Source organism: Lipotes vexillifer, unplaced genomic scaffold (genome assembly GCF_000442215.2).
Source record: "Lipotes vexillifer unplaced genomic scaffold, Lipotes_vexillifer_v1.1 scaffold339, whole genome shotgun sequence".
In the NCBI taxonomy this organism is placed as follows: Eukaryota; Metazoa; Chordata; class Mammalia; order Artiodactyla; family Lipotidae; genus Lipotes; species Lipotes vexillifer.
Genome location: NW_006772053.1, coordinates 54792 through 71567, shown reverse-complemented (window position 1 = coordinate 71567; position 16776 = coordinate 54792). Strand labels below are relative to the sequence as shown.

General features: G+C 36.7%; 1 protein-coding gene across 5 annotated transcripts in view; it reads left to right on the top strand.

The window, feature by feature from the left end:
* Nucleotides 1–16776, top strand: part of SCFD1 (sec1 family domain containing 1) — a 134990-nt gene that overhangs the window by 78405 nt on the left and 39809 nt on the right. For all 5 annotated transcript variants that reach the window (XM_007447278.1, XM_007447280.1, XM_007447279.1 and 2 more), the window contains 3 exons: nucleotides 2595–2691; nucleotides 13172–13242; nucleotides 16231–16310. In XM_007447278.1, coding sequence (XP_007447340.1) covers nucleotides 2595–2691; nucleotides 13172–13242; nucleotides 16231–16310 — 248 coding nt within the window. The remainder of the gene's footprint in view (nucleotides 1–2594; nucleotides 2692–13171; nucleotides 13243–16230; nucleotides 16311–16776) is intronic.

The following is a 16776-nucleotide window of genomic DNA, read 5'->3' as shown; positions in this document are numbered from 1 at the left end:
ACCGTAATCACAATGCAATTTTAGAACATTATCATCACCTTCAAAAGAAACTCTACCCATTAGCAGTCGAATTAACTTGTTTTTGAATTGTTTCCATTGTTAATTAGAAGTTAAACTAGGGGTAAGTTAACACATCTAGAAGAGCAAAATGAGTCTAATGTCTGTACCTCCATAAGTCAGTGAACCATGTTTCTTCATTGATTTATGTAGGTACAGACATTAGATTCTATTATGGCATTTAGCCTACTTAATTTTATATATTAAGTCACTAAAGACTTGATTCTTTACATTTTTCACTTCTAGAAGTTCATTTATCTACTTTTATAACTTTTAAAGATGACTACTTGATCTGTATATGTCCTGCTCTTAGCTTAGACATTCAACAAATATTTTATCTAGTACTTGTTAATGAGCCAGGTGCTGTGTTAGACTCCTAGGGTTAAACAATTAATTAGACACACTTTAAGGAGTTCACAGTTTTAGAAGGGTAACAGGTAAACCAAAGACAGTAATGTGGTGTGATCATTATTATGGAGAAGTGTACAAAATGCTGTCAGTACACACTTAAGGGATTAATAAATTCTCCCAGTGAAGAAGATTGGGGGAGGGGCAGGAAAGGGAAAGAACAGAGACTGAAGAGTTACAGAGATGCTGCAAAGAGGCTGGACCTTGAAAAATGAGTAGAATTCACTGGGCAGGTGATGGAGGAGAAATACATTCTAAAAAAGCTAAGAGTATATACCCCAAGCCTAATCCTTGAGGATTAAAAGCATACACTACGTTTAATGAAAGTCAGTGAGTTAATTGATGTGACTGGAGGGAACTGAACCTAGTGAGTAGTGATAAAACAGAAAAGTTGGCTGGAGCAGATTGTGAGGGCCCGAAAGTCAGCCTAACACCTTATTTTATCACCTTCCCCCTTCCATTCCTAGCTTTACTCTACAGATAATTAGCCTTTCCCAATCTAATATTTATGTTAACATAGTTCCTACTACTATTATCCTAGTTCCCCAGGAGTTATCTTTGACTTTTTTCACTAGCTTCCTTCCCATATACATTCTCATGTTAATTATTAAGTATCTGTCTCTTCCTTTCCATTCACACAATCACCACCATTTTCTCTTTCCTAGGATCTCCTTTCTATTTCTTTTGTTCATTTTTGATATTACATTTTTCCATTCCTAGGACTTTACCTCTCATCTACTTTGTTATTCAAAGTAGCTTTATACTGTAGTTAAAATGGTTCCTGTATCAGAGAATCTGAAGAATATGAAGAGCCATTTATAAAAAGGAAAACTCTGACGGAGTTTATTAACTCTTATCTAGACTTCACTAATAAGGAAGTTCTTCATGTACTGGTTATATTGAGTGAAAACAAGGGACAGAAGAGTATAGTATATTACCTTTTGTGGCAGAAAGCAGAGGGATCTTAGGGTATAGATACTATTTGCATAGAGAAAGTGAAAAACTATAGGAGAAATAAAGAATACCCAAAGAAGCAGGTGGAAATTCGGTGGAAAAGGACAGGAGTGAAGACAGGTCTCAATGTATTTACCTTTTCATGTTGTTTGGATTTTCAAACGGAATATTTTATCTGTTTAAAGCTCTGGCCTTGTGTGCCACTGCAGGGGAGTGGGATTGAGGGACTCTGGTTGATTGCCTGTTGCCTCATATATGAAATCACTCCTGAGTCTGCCACTCAGATCTATCCACTCTGATTATGCCTTGGTATGATCCCTTTAACTGAAATGAACTCTGTCTATCCATGTCCCCAAATCACTTTCAAAACAATTCAAAACTCATCGCTTCCTTCTCCACAATTGGTTAATTATTTCATTCTATCATCTGAGCTTAATATATTTATTTATATTCTATATTTACATTTTGGTTCTTTGTTGGTATCTCATAAGTATTTTCATTTATTTCATGAATGGTTTCTACTTAGATTGGTAATACCTTCAGTAGTAAAGCATGTTCTTTTCTCTCGTCTTATTTGAAGCATAATTTAATAGAACTCGATAATTTTTATTTACCTTGGATTATCCTAACATGTTAATTTCATTTGGATAATTTTAATCAACGAATTTTAAATTAGAGAAGCTGCCATACAGAAAAACTAAGTTTGACTACTTTTCCATTATCTAAACTTCAAAGTATTAAGTAGGAAAATATTTTATTTAAAAACCATTGAAAATAATTAGGGTAACTTTCCTGTTAAGATGAAAATATCTGAATATACTCACTAAAAAAGTAAACGTAACACGACCACTTGACATTAATTTGCATGAAATACAGTGTTATTTGTATGCTAGTTACTAATTAATACAATAATTGAGATTTGTGTGATTTTTTTGTCTTTGCTAATATATGACATGCAGAGTTAATTCTGAATTTATAAGTAAAATATGATAAATATAATAGTCAATCTATCATTTTTTTTACATTAACAATATGATCAAAAGTAAGAAACTTTAAATTCTACTAGGAAATGAACATTCGTTTTTCAAATTGATCATAGAAACTTGTAAGCTGAGAGTCCTTTAGTATGTTTTTATTACTTGATATATTCTAATCAGACACTTATTTTGAAACAGGCAAGAAAATTGGATGTATATTTTGAATATGAAGAAAAAATAATGAGCAAAACTACTCTGGATAAATCGCTTCTAGATATAATATCAGACCCTGATGGTATGTACCGTGAATTTGTGGTTAATGTAAGTTTTACTTCTGATGAATCCAGCATTTTCAATTTGAGTAAAATCTGAATAGAATCATTGTTTTTCTCACAATCTTTGCTATTAATGAGATAATTAAATGAGCTGTTTCCTGTTGAGAAATTTGTAGCATAGCAGTTACTAAGGTAGAAAAATGATTTACATTTTATTTTATTGAACTTTTCTTTGATGCTATGTAAGTACTTTTTGCGGGGGAGGGAGGTATTTAAGCACTTTTTATATTCTTTTGTTTAAAGTGATACATTTAAAGCTCAATTTCTGCTGGCTCCAGGAAGATTTGAAGGTAAAATATTCAAAGCCAGCATCTCTAAGTGATGCAGTTTCTAATTACTTTGGTTTCACCCTAAAGAGTTTACTAAAAAGATGTATCTAAAACTGAATTTTGTTTTAAATATTTAGGGAATTCACTTGTTTTTAAACACCTTTATTGGAGTATAATTGCTTTACAATGGTGTGTTAGTTTCTGCTTTATAACAAAGTGAATGAGCTATACATGTACATATATCCCCATATCTCCTCCCCCTTGCGTCTCCCTCCCACCCTCCCTATCCCACCCCTCTAGGTGGTCACAAAGCACGGAGCTGATCTCCCTGTGCTATGTGGCTGCTTCCCAGTAACTATCTACTTTACATTGGTTAGTATACGTAAGTCCATGGCACTTTCTCACTTTCTCCCAGCTTACCCTTCCCCCGCCCCGTGTCCTCAAGTCCATTCTCTATGTCTGCGTCTTTATTCCTGTCCTGCCTCTAGGTTCTTCAGAACCTTTTTTTTTTTTAGACTCCATATATATGTGTTAGCATACAGTATTTATTTTTCTCTTTCTGACTTACTTCACTCTGTATGACAGTCTCTAGGTCCCTCCACCTCACTACAGATAACTCAATTTCATTTCTTTTTATGGCTAATATTCCATTGTGTATATGTGCCACATCTTCTTTATCCATTCATCTGTTGATGGACACTTAGGTTGTTTCCACGTCCTGGCTATTGTAAATAGAGCTGCAATGAACATGGTGGTATATGACTTTTTTTTTTTCATATATGGCCTTTATTATGTTGAGGTAGTTTCCCTCTATGCCCACTTTCTGGAGAGTTTTTATCATAAATTGGTGTTGAATTTTGTCAAAAGCTTTTTCTGCATCTATTGAGATGATCATATGGTTTTTCTTCCTCAGTTTGTTAATATGGTGTATCACATTGATTGATTTGTGTATATTGAAGAATCCTTGCATTCCTGGAATAAACCCCACTTGATCATGGTGTATGATCCTTTTAATGTGCTGTTGGATTCTGTTTGCTAGTATTTTGTTGCAGATTTTTGCATCTATGTTCATCAGTGATATTGGCCTGTAGTTTTCTTTCTTTGTGACATCCTTGTCTGGTTTTGGTATCAGGGTGATGGTGGCCTCGTAGAATGAGTTTGGGAGTGTTCCTCCCTCTGCAATTTTTTGGAAGAGTTTGAGAAGGATGGATGTTAGCTCTTCTCTAAATGTTTGATAGAATTCGCCTGTGAAGCCTTCTGGTCCTGGACTTTTGTTTCTTCGGTGATTTCTTGCATCTTCTCGATCTTTGCCTCCATTCTTTTTCTGAGGTCCTGGATCATCTTCACTGTCATTATTCTGAATTCTTTTTCTGGAAGATTGTCTATCTCCATTTCATTTACTTGTTTTTTTGTAGTTTTATCTTGTTCCTTCATCTGGTACATAGCCCTCTGCCTTTTCATCTTATCTGTCTTTCTGTGAGTGTGGTTTTTGTTCCACAGGCTGCAGGATTGTAGTTCTTCTTGCTTCTGCTGTCTGCCCTCTTGGGGATGAGGATATATAAAAGGCTTGTCCATGACTCGTTTTGAATTATGGTTTTCCCAGGGTATGTGTCCAGTTGTGGGATTGCTGGGTCGTATAGTAGTTCTGTTTTTAGTTTTTCAAGGAACCACCATACTGTTCTCCATAGTGGCTGTATCAATTTACATTCCCACCAACAGTGCAAGAGGGTTCCCTTTTCTCCACACCCTCTCCAGCATTTATTGTTTCTAGATTTTTTGATGATGGCCATTCTGACTGGTGTGAGGTGATACCTCATTGTAGTTTTGACTTGCATTTCTCTAATGATTAGTAATGTTGAGCAGCCTTTCATTTGTTTGTTGGCAATCTGTATATCTTCTTTGGAGAAATATCTATGTAGGTCTTCTGCCCATTTTTGGATTGGGTTGTTTGTGTTTTTGATATTGAGCTGCTTGTAAATTTTGGAGATTAATCCTTTGTCAGTTGCTTCAATTGCAAATATTTTCTCCCATTCTGAGGGTTGTCTTTTGGTCTTGTTTATGGTTTCCTTTGCTGTGCAAAAGCTTTTAAGGTTCATTAGGTCCCATTTGTTTATTTTTGTTTTTATTTCCATTCCTCTAGGAGGTGGGTCAAAAAAGATCTTGCTGTGATTTATCTCATAGAGTGTTCTGCCTGTGTTTTTTTCTCTAGGAGTTTTATAGTATCTGGTCTTACATTTAGGTTTTTAATCCATTTTAAGTTTATTTTTGTGTATGGTGTTAGGGGGTGTTCTAATTTCATTAGTTTACATGTAGCTGTCCAGGTTTCCCAGCACCACTTATTGAAGATGCTGTCTTTTCTCCATTGTATATTCTTGCCTCCTTTATCAAAAATAAGGTGACCATGGCACAGTGGTTGAGAGTCTGCCTGCCGATGCAGGGGACACGGGTTCATGGCCCGGTCCAGGAAGATCCCACATGCCACGGAGCGGCTAGGCCCATGAGCCATGGCCGCTGAGCCTGTGCATCTGGAGCCTGTGCTCTGCAACGGTAGAGGCCACAACAGTGAGAGGCCCGTGTACTGCAAAAAAAAAAAAGGAAAAAATAGGTGACCATAGGAGCGTGGGTTTATCTCTGCTTTCTATCCTGTTCCATCGATCTATATTTCTGTTTTTGTGCCAATACCATATTGTCTTGATTACTGTACCTTTGTACTGTAGTCTGAATTCTGGGAGCCTGATTCCTCCAGCTCTGTTTTTCTTTCTCAAGATTGCTTTGGCTATTCAGGGTCTTTTGTGTTTCCAAACAAATTGTGCAACTTATTGTTGTAGTTCTGTGAAAAATGCCATTGGTAGTTTGATAGGGACTGCATTGAATCTGTAGATTGCTGTGGGTAGTACACTCATTTTCACAATGTTGATTCTTCGAATCCAAGAACATGGTATATCTTTCTCTGTTTGTATCATCTTTAATTTCTTTCATCAGTGTCTCATAGTTTTCTGCATACAGGTCTTTTGTCTCCTTAAGTAGGTTTATTCCTGGGTGTTTTATATTTTTTGTTCCAATGGTAAATGAGAGTGTTTCCTTAATTTCTCTTTCAGATTTTTCATCACTAGTGTGTAGGAATGCAAGAGATTTCTGTGCATTAATTTTGTATCCTGCTACTTTACCAAATTCATTGGTGAGCTCTAGTAGTTTTCTGGTAGCATCTTTAGGATTCCCTATGTATAGTATCATGTCATCTGTAAACAGTGAGAGCTTTACTTCTTCTTTTCTGATTTGGATTCCTTTTATTTCTTTTTCTTCTCTGATTGCTGTGGCTAAAACTTCCAAAACTATGTTGAATAATAGTGGTGAGAGTGGACAACCTTGTCTTGTTCCTGATCTTAGAGGAAATGATTTCAATTTTTCATCATTGCGAATGATGTTGGCTGTGCGTTTTTCATATATGGCCTTTATTATGTTGAGGTAAGTTCCCTCTATGCCTACTACCTGGAGGGTTTTTATCAAAAATGGGTGTTGAATTTTGTTGAAAGCTTTTTCTGCATCTATTGAGATGATCGTATGGTTTTTATTCTTCAGTTTGTTATTATGGTATATCACATTGATTGATTTGCATATATTGAATAATCCTTGCATTCCTGGGATAAACCCCACTTGATCATGGTGTATGGTCCTGTTAATGTGCTGTTGGATTCTGTTTGCTGGTATTTTGTTGAGGATTTTTGCATCTATGTTCATCCGTGATATTGGCCTGTAGTTTTCTTTCTTTGTGACCTCTTTGTCTGGTTTTGGTATCAGCGTTATGGTGGCCTTGTAGAGTGAGTTTGGCAGTGTTCCTCCCTCTGCTATATTTTGGAAGAGCTTGAGAAGGATAGGTGTTAGCTCTTCTCTAAATGTTTGATAGAATTTGCCTGTGAATCCATCTGGTCCTGGGCTTTTGTTTTTTGGAAGATATTTAATCACATTCCCAATTTCAGTGTTTGTGATTGGTCTGTTTACATTTTCTACTTCTTCCTGGTTCAGTCTCGGAAGGTTGTGCTTTTCTAAGAGTTTGTCCATTTTTCCACATTGTTCATTTTATTGGCATAGAGTTGCTTGTAGTAATCTCTTGTGATCCTTTGTATTTCTGCAATGTCAGTTGTTACCTCTCCTTTTTCATTTCTAATTGTACTGATTTGAGTCCTCTCCCTTTTTTCTTGATGAGTCTGGCTAATGGTTTGTCAACTTTATCTTCTCAAAGAACCAGCTTTCACTTTTATTGATCTTTCCTATCATTTCCTTCATTTCTTTTTCACTTATTTCTGATCTGATCTTTATGATTTGTTTCCTTCTGCTAACTTTGGGGTTTTTTTGTTCTTCTTTCTCTAATTGCTTTAGGTGTAAAGTTAGGTTGTTTATTTGAGATCTTTCTTGTTTCTTGAGGTAGGATTGTATTGCTATAAACTTCCCTCTTGGAACTGCTTTTGCTGCATCCCATAGATTTTGGGTCATCGTGTTTTCATTGTCATTTGTTTCTAGGTATTTTTTGATTTCCTCTTTGATTTCTTCAGTGATCTCTTGGTTATTTACTAATGTATTGTTTAGCCTGATGTGTTTATGTTTTTTACAGTTTTTTTCCTGTAATTGATATCTAGTCTCATAGCATTGTGGTCAGAAAACATACTTGAGACAATTTCAGTTTTCTTAAATTTACCAAGCCTTGATTTGTGACCCAAGATATGATCTATCCTGGAGAATGTTCCATGAGCACTTGAGAAGAAAGTGTATTCTGTTGTTTTTGGATGGAATGTCCTATAAATGTCAATGAAGTCCATTTTGTTTAATGTATCATTTAAAGCTTGTGTTTCCTTATTTTTTTTCATTTTGGATGATCTGTCCATTGGAGAAAGTGGGGTGTTAAAGTCCCCTACTATGATTGTGTTACTGTTGATTTCCCCTTTTATGGCTATTAGCATTTGCCTTAGGTATTGAGGTTCTCCTATGTTGGGTGCATAAATATTTCCAATTCTTATATCTTCTTCTTGGATTGATCCCTTGATCATTATGAAGTGTCCTTCTTTGTCTCCTGTAACATTCTTTATTTTAAAGCCTATTTTGTCTGATATGAGAATTGCTACTCCAGCTTTCTTTTGATTTCCATTTGCATGGAATATCTTTTTCCATCCGCTCACTTTCAGTCTGTATGTGTCCCTAGGTCTGAAGTGGGTCTCTTGTAGGCAGCATATATATGGGTCTTGTGTTTGTATCCATTCTGACAGTTGTATTTTTTGGTTGGAGCATTTAATCTATTTACATTTAAAGTAGTTATCAATATTTATGTTCCTATTACCGTTTTCTTCATAGTTTTTGGTTTGTTATTGTAGGTCTTTTACTTCTCTTGTGTTTCCTGCCTAGAGAAGTTCCTTTAGCATTTGTTGTACAGCTGGTTTGGTGGTGCAGAATTCTCTTATCTTTTGCTTGTCTGTAAAGGTTTTAATTTCTCCGTCAAATCTGAATGAGATCCTTGCTTGGTAGAGTAATCTTGGTTGCAGGTTTTTCTCATTCTTTACTTTAAATATGTCCTGCCACTCCCTTCTGGCTTGCAGAGTTTCTGCTGAAAGTTCAGCTGTTAACCTTGTAGGGATTCCCTTGTATGTTATTTGTTGCTTTTCCCTTGCTGCTTTTAATATTTTTTCTTTGTACTTAATTTTTGATAGTTTGACTAATATGTGTCTTAGCTTGTTTCCCCTTGGACTTCAGACTCTCTGTGCCTCCTGGACTTCATTGACTATTTACTTTCCCATTTTAAGGAAGTTTTCAACTATAATCTCTTCAAATATTGTCTCAGTCCCTTTGTTTTTCTTTTCTTCTTCTGGGACCCCTATAATTCGAATGTTGGTGCATTTAATGTTGTCCCAGAGGTCTCTGAGAGTGTCCTCAATTCTTTTCATTCTTTTTTCTTTGTTCTGCTTTGCAGTAGTTATTTCCACTATTTTGTCTTCCAGGTCACTTATCCGTTCTTCTGCCTCAGTTATTCTGCTATGGATTCCTTCTAGAGAATGTTTAATTGTATTTGTTGTGTTGTTCATCATTGTTTGTTTGTGCTTTAGTTTTTCCAGGTCCTTGTTAAACATTTCTTTTAATTTCTCCATTCTATTTCCGAGATTTTGGACCATCTTTACAGTCATTATTCTGAATTATTTTTCATGTAGACTGCCTATTTCCTCTTCATTTGTTTGGTGTGGTGGGTTTTTACCTGCTCCTTCATCTGCTGTGTGTTTCTCTGTCTTCTCATTTTGCTTAACTTACTGTGTTTGGGGTCTCCTTTTCGCAGGCTGTAGGTTCGTAGTTCCCGTTGTTTTTGGTGTCTGCCCCTAGTTGCTAAGGTTGGTTCAGTGGGTTGTGTAGCCTTCCTGGTGGAGAGGACTAGTGCCTGTGTTATGGTGGATGAAGCTGAATCTTGTCCTTCTAGTCAGCAGGACCGCGTCCAGTGATGTGTTTTGGAGTGTCTGTGACCTTATTATGATTTTAGGCAACCTCTCTGCTAATGGGTGGGGTTGTGTTCCTATCTTGATAGTTTTTTGGCATAAGGTGTCCAGCACTGTCACTTGCTGATTGTTGAGTGGAGCTGGGTCTTTGCATTGAGATGGAGATCTCTGGGAGAGCTTTCGCCGTTTGATATTACATGGAGCTGAGAGGTCTCTGGTGGACCAGTGTCCTGAACTCAGCTCTCCCACCTCAGAGGCACAGGCCTGACACCCCACCAGAGCACCAAAACCCTGTCAGCCACATGGCATGTGGCAGGCGAAGTAATGGTCCCCCAAAGACACGGACATCCAAATCCCTGGAACCACCTGGCTGGTGTGTGGCCATGGGGACCTGGAGCTGCCGGAGGGACAGGGCGGTGGCCTGAGGTGCACAGGGTGACCTGGTGTCCTCGGGGTCAGAGCTGGGCCATCTGCACCACCCACGCCGCCCAGCGCGCCAGGGATTCCGCCTGGGCTTGACAGGCGTCAAGGATTCACGTCTGAGGCCCCTGGGAATTCACTTTTAGAGAAACTCTGTAGACAATTCCTTTGTATTTATCTAAATATATGTTTGTTAGATTTTCTTAAAACAATATGTAACTATTTGTACTTAGAAAATATAATCTAATCATTGTTTTCAATCATAATGATCATAAGATCTTCACAGGGTTTTAGCCACTAAAATTCTCTAAACTTTACAGGCTTAATAATTTCAGAAGAGTTTTCAATTCAAATCTCAGCTCTTTTGAAAAATGAATAAAAAGCATATAAGCTATTTAGCTTATATTTTACATACAAGCTCTTCGAGTAAATAATAGTGTTTTTTGAGTTATAGTTTTGGTGTGACTTTTAGATTTTATATCACGTTGGAAAGTAAGTTTAAAATTTTTTGGACTTGTTTGTAATTAAAGGATTCTATTCATAAAATCTTCTGAGAAGCCATAGTATTTCTCACACTTTTAAAAAGTTAGATTTGTGGGGAAACAACATTTTGAAGATATGTGTACTTTACAATTAAAAATATGAAAGATACATCTAAGTCCATCACTTCAGAGCTATTCCTTGTTATTTACAATAAGTTTTGAGTAAAGTTGAAGCAATTAAGTGTGTTGATTAAAAAAAGCAATGAGAACCTTTCTTTTTCCTTTCTCTTACTTTCTCAAACCATTTATTATTAAAGACATTAAGTAGAGCAGAGCAAGGTAGGCATTCATGCAAAGTAGAAGTGTAGTACCACTTCAGCCCAGAACAAGATGTCAGAACCTGAGCAGGATGAGAAGGGCATCCACATATCCGGTAGAGGGAGGGTTGGTAATCCAGCATGAAGTGTCAAAGTCCAAGTGAAGTGAGTGGAGTGTCCACATGTGGGAGCAGTTATAAGGGTATAAGAGTCCTATCAGATTAAGGGGGGTGACCCTGCATAGGACAAACCAAACATTGGCTCAGGTGGGGTGTGAATTATAGCCAGGCATATGGGTGGGTCCATTTTAGAGAATCAGAGCCCAAGTGGAGGAGACAACGTCCATGCAGGCAAGGGGACAGTGGCAGAGATAAGATATTTGTTACATACAGGGGACTGGATAAATAAGTAAATATATCGGGTAATATAAAGGGAGCCAGGTTTCCCACTGTCAGAAATGGAAGTTATAACTATGGAAATGAAGGAAACGACAATGAACCCTAGTAATATTGGATTGGAATTGGAGGTGCTGATGTAGAGTTGGTGTTTTTGTTAAATACTTGCCAAATAGAGAAATAAACATAGATATATGTGTGTGTGTAACTCTGCCAACTGAGCAGGGCTAGGAGCAACAGTTCCCCAGTAGTAAAAATTTTAGCCTTATATATTCTACTTTCCACTAGGACTCATTGGAGTATGGTTGATTCCAGGGAGAGAAAGTACAAAATGAGCCTGAAACATTTTCTTGTGTCAGAAAGCATTTTCTTGTGTCAGAAAGCAAAAGTACTTAAAGCATGATGGAACATGTCCAAAGGACCCAGACGTCAGCTTGAAGAGGCTATGCTCTGTGCTGCGGATATTAAAAGCACCAGCAGGAACCCACAGGCCCCTAAAACTCTGAGGGAGGGGAACCTGTCTCTCGTATCTTAGGAGCCATTGTTCCAAGAGCCTACAGCAAGCCCCATTCCTCTTTTTCTTTTTGTCCTCTAACTGCTTCGTCATAATTGCAGGAAATACACAATGGAGCAGGGTACCTAAAGCCAAAGCTTTCTGGCTGGAGCACTGAAAAGGGAAGGCCAAGGAAACTGGAAAGTACCAGGGAGATTGCAGAAGGAAGGAGCTCAGGAAAGCAACCCCATAAAGTTGTTTATGAATTCCTGGGCTCACCTCTGAGTTGTACGTGCATAAATCTGATCCTAAACAGCATTCCAAAGACTGAGAGGTGAAGGACTAGATGACCTCCAAGTTCCCGTACTGGCTGCTGGGCAGTGGGACAGATCCCAGTAGCACTGCAGACATTTAAAAAATAGAATCCATGATGGAAACGGCTCACAGAGGCTGGTAGGAGCTTTGGCCTGAACCCATCGAGGCTATTTACCTGCTAAAACAAAAATATCAGCTTTCTCCTAGGATTTAAACAAAACCCTGAATCCAGTAACCTACTTCAGTATATCTAAAATACAATATTTGTTTGTAAGCATGAGAATACTGGAGAACCTGTCATTGATCTTTATTACCAGTCTTTGTCATATTTAGGGAGTAAGGATAATTTGAAGATAGAAAATCAATGGGTTATCAGTCAATATGTTTTGAAAAAATTATTCTTGTTTTTATTCTATAATAAAGTATAATAATTCTGAGTTCTTACATATTGGGACACACTTTGAAGTGAGAGTGCATATTGGTATTTGTTGAATAGTGAAACTGAGTTACCCATGACCAGTGCCTATCACTTTGCATCGAAGTACACCCAGTACTGAGGGGAAAATGAAAGGATTCTCTGGACAGTCTCGGGCTTTGGATACTAGGAGTAGTAGCTCAAAGGATGCACTGCAAGCAAGAAATTTCTCTGAAATCTTTTGTTTTGTCTTAAAATTTCAGGCAGATATAATCTGCATAATACAATGGTGTTTATTATACCATAGACATATGGTTTTTCCAAATCTTCATAGACCCTTCAGAAAGGGGAGAAATGTATATTTAGTTGCTCCAATTTCAAAAGTATGACCTTAGGCTCAGTTAGATGATTTTAGCCAAGAGGTTTTCATAACCCAGTACCTAACGGGACCATGCAACTGGTTTTCCAGGATACTCCCATTTATATACCAGTTGTCCTTACATACTTATTACTAGCATCCCCCTTTTCATCTCAAAAGTGTACTATTTTAGAATTGTATGATTATCCTACCTATACCTTTTTGAGTTTAGCTCTGAAACATAAATCACGAACACTATAGACAGTTTGGAAGATAGAATAGAGATGCTTCCATAGCTCATCCCTGTAATCCCATAGTATTTAATCTTTTTCCATATCTGTGTTTTACATGGTTGTAATTTAGTGCCTATAATGTTAAATCATTTGAATCAAGAACCTTAGTTTGTCTTATCACATTTAGGTATGCCTTGAGTTTATAGTGTTGACTATAATACATAACAACCAGAATTATGAAAGTCTTTTTTTCCTTATCTATTTTCCCCTTTGTAGCAGGAACTCCAGAAGATAAAATGAGGCTGTTTCTTATCTATTACATAAGTGCACAGCAAGCACCTTCTGAGGTATGTCCTCTGTATTCAGTTATTGGGAGGAAGGGAGAATACTCGCTTGTTTCAGAAAATAGAAGTAAAAATCACTGTAACCAAATAATTACTTCATTCCTTTGTTTAAAAGAAAAACAATTTTGTAAGGCTAGTTCTATTTACCGCTGAATATTATAGCAGTATTTATTGTCACCAGGAGAACTATTTACTCATGAAATATCTCACCACTTTTAAGTTGTTAGAATATGAACTGAATTCATGACCAAAATTCTTATTTCTGGAAAATAACTATTGTAAACTAAGTTAACCAAGTTTGCTCTGCCTTTTGAAAGATTGATCTTATCATTTCTCATGATGTGATGATCCTAGAAGTTCCATTTCTTTAAGCTATAGCCACTAATACTTATTTTCCTTACAAGGAATTTCGCTTTAACCTAAAGTAAAAGTTTGGTAATATTTTGCAGTTGTTTTAAAACTAATGTCGAGGGACTTCCCTGGTGGCGTAGTGGTTAAGAATCCACCTGCCAGTGCAGGGGGATATGGGTTTGATTCCTGGCCCAGGAAGATCCCACGTGCCGCGGAGCAACTAAGCCTGTGCGCCACAACTACTGAGCCTATGCTCTAGAGCCCGTGAGCCACAACTACTGAGCCCTCAACTACTGAAGCCCGTGTGCCTATAGCCTGTGCTCCACAACAAGAGAAGACACCACAGTGAGAAGTGCCCGCACCGCAACGAAGAGTAGCCCCCCTCACCACAACTAGAGAAAGCCCACGTGCAGCAACGAAGACCCAATGCAGCCAAAAATAAACAAACAAATTAAAAAAAAAAAAAAACTAATGTCCATTATAGAATATAGAGAAGTCACTTGGAAGAAAATATCTAAATTTCCAAAAGTTATATAAATATTGTATCAATAATTCCCTAAGATTACACTTCAGATTCACATCTATCATTTGATCCATATAAAAATAAAGTTGAGAGACTGTATTGCAGTAAAAAAGCTACTTTTTATATCAGAATAAATTTCTAAGAATGATTGGAAAATCTATCTTCCTTTCTAGATTTTTTTCTCACTGGAAGAGTAGATTGTAGGATATTTTCTTGTTTTCGTTTTCTGTAATAAGCCATCAATTGCTTTTGAGGAAAAAAAATTTTTTAAGTATGTAGAGGTAATACTGTGAAGGAAAGCAGTGATTTTGCTATCAGTCTTGTTGCTGGGTTAGAGACCTGTTAACTCTTTCTAATGTTAACTTTGTATAATTTTATTGGATGAGCAACTAGCATAAGGAACTTGGGAATGACACCTAGAATGATATGGCTGTTGTAAACTCCTTTCCTTTGCTGGTAGCAATTATTTTTCTAATATCGGTAGATTGTAAGGCTTCTTTTTGTTTGGCATGTTAAAACAGCAAAGTAAACCCAATATTTGCTTTAGGTCAATTCTGCTTTATCCTAAGAATACATTTCTTGACTTTTATTTTAATTCAGTAAGGAAGTTCAGTAGTCCCCCCTTATCCAAGGTAGATATGTTCCAGGACCCCCAGTGGATGCCTGGAACCATGGAGAGTACCAAACGCCCCCCCCCCCACTTCCATATATACTGTTTTTTTCTATACATACATACATACATACCTATGATAAAGTTTAATTTATAAATTAGGCACAGTAAAAGATTAACAACAATAACTAATAATAAAATAGAATAATTATAACAATATGCTATAATAAAAGTTATGTGAATGTGGACTCTCGCTCTCAAAATATATTGTACTGTAGTCATCCTTCCAATGATGATGATGTGAGCTGATAAAATGCCTGCATGATGAGATGAAGTGAGGTGAATGACACAGGCATGGTGATGTAGCATTAGGCTACTATTGACCTTCTGACTGAAGGAGAATCATCTGCTTCAGATGATCCTGTGTCATCAAGCCATGATGGTGTCGATTGTTAGATGTCAGGAGCAGATCATGTCAATGGTTGGGGCAGGACTGATCAGGAAAGCACAAGTTTTCATCACACTACTCAAAACAGCACACAATATGAATTGTTTATTTCTGGGCATTTCCATTTAATATTTTCAGACCTCAGTTGACCACAGCAACTGAAACCATGGAAAGCAAAACTGCTGAAGGGAGGAGATTACTGTATAGTTTTCTTTCTAGAAACATCTCTGTCATTAAAGGTGTTCCTTTAAGGGATTCTAATAGCCTATTTATATTTTCTTAGGAATATATGATTTTAAAACTTAATGCAGTTTCCCTTAATTTGACCACATTATTTTATTTCATTTATTTTTGGTAAGAATTATGTCTTTTCATAAGTTTAAGTGGTCATTAAGTGGCTTGACGCAAATTTTGACTACTGAGGTAATAGCCCCCAAAATGCAAAGTAGTGAACATCTCTGATTTGATGGTGAGCTTAAAAGTTTCTTTCTTTTAAATTTTTATAATGGAGTCACTGTGATGATAGGCTCCCATGACATATATGAATTCAACTAGACTTTACTCATCAGGAAATAAAAAAAGAGTAAGAAAGAAAACTGTTTAAAAAGTGTAGGACACCTGCTGTTCAGTCAATAAATTTGGACCTCTGCAGTGAATATGAGATGGGATAACCTGAATCTGCAGGTCCCCTAAGTCAACATCATTCCCCTCATGTTTCCAATTTTGGAATATTCTTAATCAAGCCAGATCTTTCATTTAATGCTTATCCCAAGGACAAGCAATCTATGTCAACAGTGGAGGAAAAACCGACTCTGTTGGGCTTACTGAGGGATGACAAAATAGTGTACTTTATAGGTGATTTGGGAGCCTGTCAAAGGTAATTTTCATTATACGTGATTTTTATCTCATGCTCATTTGGGTACTCCCTTAAGATACCACTCCACTCTACTTAGGTGCTCATGCCTTTAGTCTAACTTTCTGATTAATCCAATGACAACAAACAAAATGGTCTCTCATGAAAGTAAAATTTTTTGTCATATGATTCTTTTCTTATTTCAGGCTGATTTGGAGCAATACAAAAAAGCTTTAACTGATGCTGGATGCAACCTTAATCCCTTACAATATATCAAACAGTGGAAGTAAGTTTTATTTTATTCTTCAGTTCTTACCATTTAAGAGAGTACAATGGAAGTTGAGTTTCCAAGAAAATGGGAATGTTACTAAGAAAACTGAACAGTGCCTTGGTATTTCTTTTTATTCGATGGCATAAATATTTCCTTATCTCCCCCACCCTTTCCACAACTTTATATAAAATAGTGATGCCTTTCTTTCCTAGACATATTTTTTCCTATATTTTCTTCAAAGATGTGAGATGAGAAAGTCAAAGACTGAAATGTTGTGGGTCAAATGTCTCAAAAACATTTTTTAGATGTTTTAATTTCACTAATAATCAGAGAAATGCAGATTAATATAATGCAAAGATTTAGAAAATATTGTGCCAAGGGTCCAGGAAAATTAACTGATGCATTTATACTCTACTATTAGAAATATAAATTGTCAAAATTTTGCTGGCTGGTATAAAAAGTTTTTTAAAAGAATAGCTTT